Source organism: Apaloderma vittatum, unplaced genomic scaffold, assembly GCF_000703405.1.
Source record: "Apaloderma vittatum isolate BGI_N311 unplaced genomic scaffold, ASM70340v1 scaffold538, whole genome shotgun sequence".
In the NCBI taxonomy this organism is placed as follows: domain Eukaryota; kingdom Metazoa; phylum Chordata; class Aves; order Trogoniformes; family Trogonidae; genus Apaloderma; species Apaloderma vittatum.
Window position 1 is genome coordinate 52,426 of NW_009728820.1, and position 10,032 is coordinate 62,457.

At 52.8% G+C, this 10,032-nt stretch overlaps 1 protein-coding gene across 1 annotated transcript in view; it reads left to right on the top strand.

Moving 5' to 3' along the window:
• DENND2A (DENN/MADD domain containing 2A) overlaps positions 1-7,715 on the top strand; it is a 36,007-nt gene extending 28,292 nt beyond the window's left edge. Inside the window, exons 14-19 of the mRNA XM_009874191.1 lie at positions 1,894-2,071; positions 2,846-2,887; positions 4,242-4,359; positions 4,984-5,223; positions 6,289-6,375; positions 6,996-7,715. Coding sequence (XP_009872493.1) covers positions 1,894-2,071; positions 2,846-2,887; positions 4,242-4,359; positions 4,984-5,223; positions 6,289-6,375; positions 6,996-7,027 — 697 coding nt within the window. The 3' untranslated portion in view covers positions 7,028-7,715. The remainder of the gene's footprint in view (positions 1-1,893; positions 2,072-2,845; positions 2,888-4,241; positions 4,360-4,983; positions 5,224-6,288; positions 6,376-6,995) is intronic.
• The last annotated feature ends 2,317 nt before the right edge of the window (positions 7,716-10,032 follow it).

The following is a 10,032-nucleotide window of genomic DNA, read 5'->3' on the forward strand; positions in this document are numbered from 1 at the left end:
CAGAGAAGGGTGGGGGATACTCTAAGACTTTTCTAAACAAGGATGTGTAACTGAGGGGTTTTTCCCATTTAAAGGCTTAAAGCTACCAGCCCATGATAGAGCCTTTGAAGGGTCCTTCTCTGTTTTTATAGAGTATCCCTTTAAGAAAATACAAGCCTCTGGAGCACAGAGAGAGAAAACTGTCCCCATCTTGTGAAGAGACTTTCTTGGTGCACACATTCCAGGCATCGTTCCCAAGCACCCATTCCTTACCTGTGGCAGTCCTAGATAAAATTCTCACATTAAGCAGATTGCAGCCTCTCCCCTGGGATTTACTTATTGCCAAAAAGCATCATCCATTTAACAATGTTTACTCTCTCGTTACTTCATATGGTCACACTGATGTCCCAGCAGCTACACTTGTGTTCTCCTAAACAGAACTAATCTGATGAAAGCCAGCCAGCCACGTCACTCTGCTCAGCACGCCTCAGCATTACAGCACAGGGATCAGGGATTCAAACCCACCACACTGAGCTGGAGTGAATGGGGGGACAATGGGCTTCACTTTTCAGAGTGAACTTGAGTCTAGACCCATCAAACCACTTCCCTCTCACGTCAGCAGTAAACTGCCAGATCCGGGTTGGGGAATGTGAATTCCCCTGTGGAATTTAACAGGAGCCAGCGGGGGTGTCCTTCCTCAGCGACATGGCTCTTTCTGGCCACACCAGCCTCACTCCCCTCCTCCAGCCTTTTGAGACCTGGATGCTAGTAAAACCAAATGGTATTATATACAGGGTTTATAGTAGTGAGCTTTCTCCCTTCCTAGATGCATAAATAGGCTTCCAGAGCTGGAATGGATGAGTAACTGATGCCCTGCAGTGTCCAGCTGGAGACCCTACCTGCCTCCTGTCAGAGAACTGATGTAGTTTCTGGGTGGACCCTCTTAGAAGTTGTCAGCAAAGGCACTTACAGCTGAGCTGCTGGTGGCAGTTGATGTGGTACGAAGGTACAAAGGAAGGCCGTGGTCCCATGAACCACAGGCAGCTTCATACAGAGGTTGACCGTGTGCTCCCGTCCTGGGATTTCACTCCCCTGTGGTTCTGGGTAGCTTTAGTGGGCTCCACAGGCTACAGGGTGCCTTGATGGCATTAGCTGGAGACCTCTGTGTTCCTCCTTCCCCTTGTGCTTCTAGGAGCTATCAGTGTGATTGGGACCAATAGAAGAGCATGCCAGTGGCATGCCATTACTCTTGCTAAGGGTTGCCCGGAGGCAAAGCTTGTGCGCTGCACAGGTAGCAAGCCAAGTGGCAGGAGTGGACCATGGCTGGAACGACCTGCAGGAGCATCTGGCGACCTTGTGGCTGCAGGTTGTGGCCAAGGATTTGCAAGGGGTCCAGGTGGGCTGTCTAGCTGCATTGACAAGGCCAAAGAGTATGGCCAGCAGGTACGTGGGCCACAGTGCAGCCAACAGCTGCTGTAGTGGTGGAGCCTCCTTCTGCACGCCTTCGCTGTGCGCTGTGAGCACTGGGCAGTATAACCCCTGTGCGTTTAGACCTTTCCCATGGGAAGAGCCAAAGAAGCATGCTGTATGAGAAGAAACTTATTTCTGTAGTGAGAGGTAGTGACACGGAAGACCCCGTGTGTGTCTGCTATTTCCCATCAGGGCACTGGCACAGCAGATGCTGGTTTCAGTAGGACCCATCTCTTGTCACATGTGCATGGGCCAGGGTCATCTTTCATAACCTGGGCTCTTACCTCAAGTCATTGCTCCTGAAGCTCAAAAACAGGGTCAGAAGTCTGGGAGAGCCCCTAGTCATTACAGAGATCAATGGGGAAACAACTGAAAGAGCCCTGATCTCTAGGAAGCATGGCTCATCTGACTGACCATCGCCCTTGGTTGTGTTTCATCTTCCAGCACTCTCTCCAAGTGTTGCCACGCCACGGTGGCCCTACTGTACCCCTTTACCTGGCAGCACACCTACATCCCTGTGCTGCCACCTTCCATGATCGACATCGTCTGCTCGCCCACCCCCTTCCTCATCGGCCTGCTCTCCAGCTCCCTGCCCCGCCTGAAGGAGCTCCCAGTAGAGGAGGTGAGCCATGCACCCACACCGCAGCCTTGCTCTCAGGGGCTTCCAGCATGTTCCTTTGTCTTCTGCCCCGCAAAGCCTCCCCTTGAGCATCTGCCTTGCTGGCAGCATGAACGAGCTGAGCTCTTGTCCTCTGGATCCTGCGAGTGTGTAGTGGTGGAGGAGGCAGATGACCCTCGGGGAGGCAGAGGTCTGTGCTCTGCCTTGTCTGCAGCTTGGGGAGGCGGGGGGATGGGATCTCCCACCGTGGAGCTTCTGCAGGTGGGAAATGATTTGATTAAAGTTGCTGTTGGTTTCTGCGTAGCACTGCCTAAGGGCTAAGCGCAAAGCCTACTGGTCTTGAAGTATGGTTGCTCCTCTAATTAACACAGGTGCCCAATGAAAGCAGTAAATAATTAAGAACTGGATTCGTGGTGCTCAAGGGTGAAGGTAGCAAGGCTGAACATGTTCGGGGAGGCATTTCCTTTCCTGCCCACCCAAGGGGCAGCGGTGCAGCTCATGGGGAGAAAAGAGAGCTCTGACCCTGCCGTGGTGGTGAGGAGCGGTGGGCCAGGCTTGGAGCACGGCCTCCTGCTGTCCGTGCTGTTCTGCAGTTCGAGGCAGTGTCATTAGAAAGCCGCAACAAGGGCTCTGCTCTTGGCTTGCGCTGGGTGCCTCTTCCAGCTGCGGAGGTGGGTAGGAGGAGCAGGGGCAGGGCTGAAGCGTTTTCCTCCAGAGCAGTTGCAGATTAAGATAAACTCAGATGGTGGAAATAATGACTTGCTCTTTCATTCTTAGGTTCTTGTCGTTGACCTTGTAAATAACCGGTTTCTGAGACAGGTGAGCAAAGCTATTTTGAACCCTTCATCTTCTCTCCCCTTTTTCCACCACACCTTACCTCTATCTGTGTTTGCTGACCTGCCTGGCTGAATGGATCGCTTACTCCATACACAAAGTGAGGCAGGATTGGTGGCTGGCAGTGTTATCAGCCGGCTGTGTGCGTATGTAATGCCGAGTCATTGTGCATTAGATCTCCCTTTTATCTCCCTTTGTGTTTTGTTTGTTTGTTTTAAAGAGGGGAAACGGTGGCACTTCAGCAGGTGGGTCCTTAGGTGGCCTCTTGTAAGGCTGAGAGCAGAGCTGGAAGGCCTTCGCTCAGCTCTGTCTGCTGGTTCTTCCAGCCTGTGTCTGTCAGTCCATCTCCTGTCGCATACCCAGCCCCGAGTGGGGAAGGGAGCCCCGATGATTTCTTCAGATCCTTCCTTCCCAAGAAGCCTGAGGTTCCTCACTCCAGTCCTTGTACTGGATGGATCACGAGTAGGGAGCCTGTACAGGGTAGCCTGCATGTTGCTTTGCAGGCGAGATCGCCTGCTGATTTTTATTCCCCTTTGTTGTGGAAAGGAGAAGTGGGGTACTCAAGGGAAGAGGATAGACAAGCAAACATACTCCTGGCCCAGGAAGCCAGTTTTGCCTGGAGCTCTTTGGCAGGTCGCTGAGCAGCGCTGGCCGCATCGGTCTGTGCTGTGCCGCAGGTCCCACAGGTGGGGTGGGACAAGTGCACCTCCTGCTGCAGGGAGCAGCGTGTGAGTGAAGGCCAGTCCTTCGGTGCAGCTCTCGCTTGCCAGCTGCCTCAGCCACGGGGATGTGCTTTACCTTGCACCTCTCTTTTAGAGGTTTAAGCTAAATCACACCGTCTCAGCCAGGGCTGGAAGGAGCTTGCACACAGTCACCAGCAGTTCCTTGGCTTCATCGCTCTGTGGGAACTCGTTACGCCTCTGTAACGCGATCGGAGCCTGAGCAGAGCTGAGCAGGGGGGTTGTGCTCACCTGGCTGCTCGCCAGCTTTGTTCAGATACGTCCTCTCTGCAGCAGTGTGAGTGCTCGCTGGTGGATGGTGGGCTGGACGGGTGAGCTCTGCCCGTGTAGCCTCTCGGGTCAAATACCTGAAACTTTTCTGGAGTTGGGGAATATTTGGAAAAAGTGACCCCTGTTCTCCTTCATCTTGCACTTCTTGATAGTCCTGCACTGGGAGGTGCTGGGAACATGCCAGGCATATTACGCTTTCTCCTTCTCCCGCTCCTCACAGCTCATTTTTAGTGCTCCCCCTGCCGTGCTGGGGATAGGATAGGAACTGGTGAGGAGAAGGCCAGCAATGTCCCAGCCTCAGGCCCTGAGGAGGTGGCTTTGTCTTACAGATGGAAGATGAGGACTCCATCCTGCCCCGCAAGCTGCAAGCTGCCCTAGAACATATTTTGGAGCAGAGGAATGAGCTGGCAAGCGACAAGGAGGAGAGCCCTGTCAATGGCAAGCAGGGTAAAGTACAATGTCTTTCAGCTTAAAACCACATATTTTCCTGCCCCTTTTTCTCCTGTCACTTCTTATGGGAGAACTAGGCTTCCGTTGAATTTTTACACCACAAAAATGAGAGGTAGGTCAGGATTTTGGTTGAAGTTGTATTAAATATTCCATTGCACTGTGGCCAATTCCTTTTGCATGAAGAGAAAGAGTACTTACGCCTTTCTGGCTCGCTCTGTCCTTCCCTTACGGTTCCAGGCAACACCTGTACTGCTTTCGGGTTGAGGGGGATGTCTCACAAGCGTCTCTCTGCTGCTGCCGGTGTGAGTGCTGCAGGCTTCTCCAGGGGACACTACACTCGCAGACCTGCACTCTCAGAAGCAGCTGTGCAGCTCACAGACTTTGAGGGGCAGCATGGGCATCTCCAGATCACAGGGGAGCCAAGGCAAAGCCTGGTGGCTTTCAGAATAGTAGCAGCCCAGTCCACTTTCATGGCAAGTGCTTCCTAAGATGCTGTCTCTCTTAAGCAGCTCTTTCTGCCAGGCTGGATCTGAAAAAAACTAGGAAATTTGTAACCTAGGGCTTTTTCTAGCACATCCTCATGGCACCAACCTCAACACTGCCTCTTTCTTTTCTCCTTAGAGACGAGCCCTTTGAACGAGGTGGTGTCTGAGGCCTTTGTCCGTTTCTTTGTGGAGATTGTGGGCCACTACTCCCTCTTCCTGACCCCCACTGAGCGAGAGGAGCGGACCCTGCAGCGCGAGGCTTTCCGCAAGTCCGTCTCCTCCAAGAGCCTCCGACGCTTCCTGGAGGTCTTCATGGAGACACAAATGTTTGGAGGCTTCATTCAGGAGCGGGAGCTGCGGAAGCAGGGGGTCAGAGGTGAGAGGCTCTGCAGTCATGGAAACTTTGCTGTTGCTCCTGCAAGAGCCAGGGCAGCTGCCAGCTCCATTCCCAGCACCAGGGCTGGAGGCTGCAGCGTCTGTGCAGGGACCCTGGGAAAGGAGATGGTAGGGAAGTGCTAATGCAGGCTGAGGGTTTGTTCTGACACCCCTGTGTAGCCTTCAAGGAGTCACCTTTTTTTGTCTCTGTTTCCTTATCTTCTCGAAGGGGAACATCACCTCTCAGGAGCGTGATGAGGCACAGTGTTTGCACAGTGCATTGGAAGCAGCTGCTAGAGAGCAGGGGCTTGTGTATGTGATTTGGTAGTTTCTTGCTGAGGTTGGGGTTGCAGGCACACTTCACTGCTTCCGTAAGGGATTCATCCTCCATGTGTGTGCCTCTCCCATTCTGCATTGAAATCCCATCAGGACTGTCACTGCTGGAACAATATTTGCAGTCCTCTTGTCTAGGGGAAGAACTGGCTGGATTGGTTACGGCTTATTTGGCTAGTACAAAGTACGGATGCTCATGTCCTTCCTAGAGCTGCTCCTGCTGTTTCCCTCCTGTTGTCCCACAGTCCCAAGGGCTCAGCTGGCACCTGAAGTTTCTCACCCCTGCTGCTGCTTGGGGCTGGCATAGCAATTTCCTCCCAAGCACTGATGAGCAGTGGACACCTTGAATAGGAGTCTGAGTAAAAGAGGTTGTGTGGGGTGGTAAATCCCACATGACGATTCCCCAGATGACCTCACTTTCTGGACTCAGCTGTATTCGTAGCAGATGGAACAGAAGTCTTGCCTCTCCTTGTGTGAGGTACAAAAGCTCAGTCAGCATGGTGGTGGTGAGGGAGGAGGTGGTAGCAGGACTTCTTTGCTGGAATCCCTACAGACATGGACTAAAGCTCCTGTCTCAGATCCAGGCTCCCCTGGTGGAGGAGGTGAGATGAGTTGTTCCCTCTCATGTGCAGCAGTTTATTGGTAAGGCAGGACAGTATGCTTTCAGGTGGGCATTCTTACTTTTATTTATAGGGCAGCAAAATAGAAGTTGTTGACTTCTTTCTTTCTGCAGGTCTGTTTGAGGTACGGGCTCAGGAGTACCTGGAAACACTTCCCAGTGGGGAGCAGAGTGGAGTCAATAGGTTCCTGAAAGGCCTGGGTAAGGAACTGGCAAAACCCTTAGCTTCTTGGGAGGCTTCACAGAATGTTAGGCGTTGGAAGGGACCTCAAAAACTTGGGCTTCTTGTTGTCTTCGGGTAGAGAAGCTGCTGAAGGGTGGCAGGGTGCTACTAGTGACTGCATGGGGCTTCCTGCAGTGCCCTGAAGAGCCTTGAGCCATCAGTGCCCAGCCGTGTAACCCTGCTCTGGCATGCTCTTGGTTCTGCCACTTGTCTGGAGGCTGGTGAGGAACCAAAGTTTGGGCCATGAGCTCTGACTGCATCATCCAAAGGATGCGGGCAGGTGTGAGGAGGCAGTGGAGCCGTCAGTGGCTCAGGGGTGATCATGCAGTTCTTGCTGGGGTAGTGATGCAGTTTTCCAAATAAGATCCTTCTTGAAAAAGACAAAGTTGGGGTCATAGGTAACACAGTCTCCATGGCCTTCAGGTTTGCCTTTAGCAACCAGCTATGGGTATCACCCAAGAGCATCCTAAGGGTGAATCCATTTTCCACTGTAGGAGCAATTCTCTGTGTGGGCTTGCTGAGCTGGTGGTGGGGAGGAGTGACGCTTGTTTTGCCTGTCACTGTGGGGAGTCCCATTTTCCTTTCTCCATCTCTCCAGGTAGCAAAATGAAATTCCTCCACAAAAAGTAAGAGCGAAGCACATCCTCGTTCCACAGAAGAGAATGGCTTTACCATTTAACATCAGTAAATCAGATTATTATCAACCATCCCCATTCAGCCTCCTCCCAGGAGCCAACAGACTTGGGCGAGCTCACCATGGCCGGGACATGCTCGCACAGACACGTGGTGCCGCAGGAAGGTTTGATGGCTGCGGGGCTACTGGGACAGGTTTCTGGATATCTACAGTACCATGCACTGGACCAAGCACTCTCTGAACTCTGCACTAGCACGTTGCAGGCATCCCAGTGGATCGGATCTCTTAGCTAGTCAATCCTTTGTTTTGTTGTATTTTTCTATTTATATTTGGGTTAAAACAATTATTAACCGATGACCCTTGCCCTGCCTCCTCTCTGTCTGGTGCTGCAGGAGGCGAAAGTGAGACTCCCACAGGGCTGAGCAGGCAAAGCTCAGGCATGGAGGAGAGGAGGAACGGAGATGAATGGAAATAGGTCCCTGCAAAGCAAGGACGCGGAGGGCTGCAGGCATGATGTGGACTAACCAGGAGGAGCTTCCAAGCAAGCAAAAAGGATGAGGGGGAACCACTAAACCTACTGAGGACTTGACGAGCCAGCCAGCAACCTGGGTGGCTGTGCCGGGGGGTCCTGGCATGAGAGGCCTTTCCTTACACAGTGTAATTAAAAGCAAGTGGTGTAAAAGGTGTGTGGACCCTTGGTGTTCTGGGGAGGGGGACACACTGTGTCTGCCCACTGGTCCACCTGGTGCTGAGCCCTTGTCTTGGCCAAGCCCTTGTTGACCCTCATGGCTCAGGTGGTCTCGTTCTCTCGCCTGGCTGCTCGCATGAGGAGCCCAAGGTGGAGCTCACCTGGGAGACCTGCTGCCTGAAGGTCAGGCGGTCTGTCCTCCCCCACCTTGGGTGTTGCTGCCAGGGAATGCAGTAGAAAGCGGGCGAGAGAGGAGTGTGTCAGCTGCTGCTTTCTGTGCTCCTGGTTGGAGAAGACATAAGATCTCCTGCTCACCTCTCCTCAGTCTGTTTCTGTGGGGAGCAAAGGTGGGAAGGTGTAAGGGAGGCACATGGAGGTCGAGGGCTCTTTTCCAGCTGGTGCAAAAGCTGTTTCCTTTGCGCTGCTTGGGAGGGCAGAGTCAAGAGCAGCTGGAGCACCCTTGGATCAACTCTGCTTTTCAGAGAGGAAGCCAGAGGGGAGCTTTGCTATGGCCCAAAGGGAAATCTCTTCCCCGGAGGGTTGCAGAGTGAGAGCTGCATGCAGGTACCTTTGCTGTGGGCAGCTGTGCTGCACTGAGCTACACAGGGCTGCCAGAGGTTTTGAAAATGGTCTGGGTGCCCCTGTGGTCAGTAGGCTTTCCTAGGAGAGAGGGCTCTGCACTCCCCAACTCATGTGTGGGAACAGTTGAAGCAGCAAAGCCAGCAGCATTTATCCTATCACCAACTCCCCCCCAGGGTCAGACTCCCACAGGGGACTCCCATGCAAGGGGTGTTGGGGGCTGCCCCTCACATGTGCTGAGTGTCCAGCTGCAAATCACCACAAAGCCTGGGCTGTCACAGGAGGCAGTGGTGGCCCACCAAAGGAAACTGCAGCAGAGTTTGAGGTGAATCAAATACCACATGTTTTTAAAAGGTGTTTTTAATGGTAGTGAAACAGGGGGTTGCAAAGCTGGGACACAGCCACATGTCCAAAGGCAGCGAGGATGCCTGCAAAGCTTTTTGGGGTGCTGAATGGAGCTGATCTTGTGGCTCAGCTCAGGCCTCCAGAAGCAGTTGTACTACACAGTCACCTGACGCCAAGCCTGGGCCCAGGAGCTCTGCGATGCCCTTCTCAAGTGATGTTTTCAACAGTGTGGGACTTCCCATTCCTTGGCAGGAGCCGTGGTAAGGCACTGGGCAGGTTTCCCTTGATGCCCAATGCTGACGCGCTCCTTAGCTCAGCTCAAACTTGCACATGAACAGGCTGAGATACTGGCAGCTTTTACTGCAGTATCCTAATAGCTCAAATTAAAATGGGTTGTGAAATAGCGCCGTTTGTCTGCTTCAGGGGCTCCAAGGAGGCTCTGCCAGCGTGGGCCTCTCTGGCCACTCTGTGCTTTCACTGGAAGCTCTCAGGAAAGCAGGAATCAGGCCTACATAGTGTACAAAATCCAAGGAGGGTAATAAAAAGCAGCAGCAGGAGAAGTGCAATGAAAGAAATGTTTACAGCTGTATCATTAAGTATTTAAAAATGAAACTTCAAGAGTGTCGGTCTCCAGCTGCCGGACAGCCACTCCAGCTTTATGGCGAGCTGTGTTGCTCTGGGATGAGCAGGACTCTGGGTCCCTCAGGGCTCTGTATCCTTTGGAGGAACCCACCTGCAAAGAAAAGCTGTGAGAATGGCTGTGCTGGGTCTGGCCATGGGTCCACGTAGCCCAGTGCCCTTCAGTGGAGGCTGCCAACAGCAGGTGCCCAGAGAAGACAACAAACTAAGCACATATACCGGGTATGCCCAGAAATATATATATACACATTATGTATATACTCATAGACCCGGAACATTATACTTGCCTGTTGTATATCCCACAACCAAGGGTTTCCCACACCAGAGCTGGTGTCTGTGTGTTTAGTAACCCCAAATGAGTTTCTCTTCCATGACCATGTGTATGTGGGTGCAGGCTAACATGCCCGTGATCTGGGGCAGTACAGATTTACCAAAAGGTACTAGAAAACTGGGATGCTCACTCTGTGAGGTTAAATGTTGAGAGCTGTGCTCTCTGTTTTCTGCCAGTTCCTGGTTAATTAAGCAGCTCCCACACACCAACCTGAGCAGCTCTGGGAAAGCTGCCCTTGCTGCAAAAGCCACTGGCTAAACTCTGAGCCCTGTTACCCTCCGTGGCTTCCCCACATGGGCTGTTGGCGTCCTGCGAGAGCTCAGAGCACCGGACAAGTCCCGGCTCTTACAGAAACTTACAGGAACATCCCTTTCACCACACGTTTGTTCGTCACTGGTGGTGGCCAGTGCCAGCAGGAT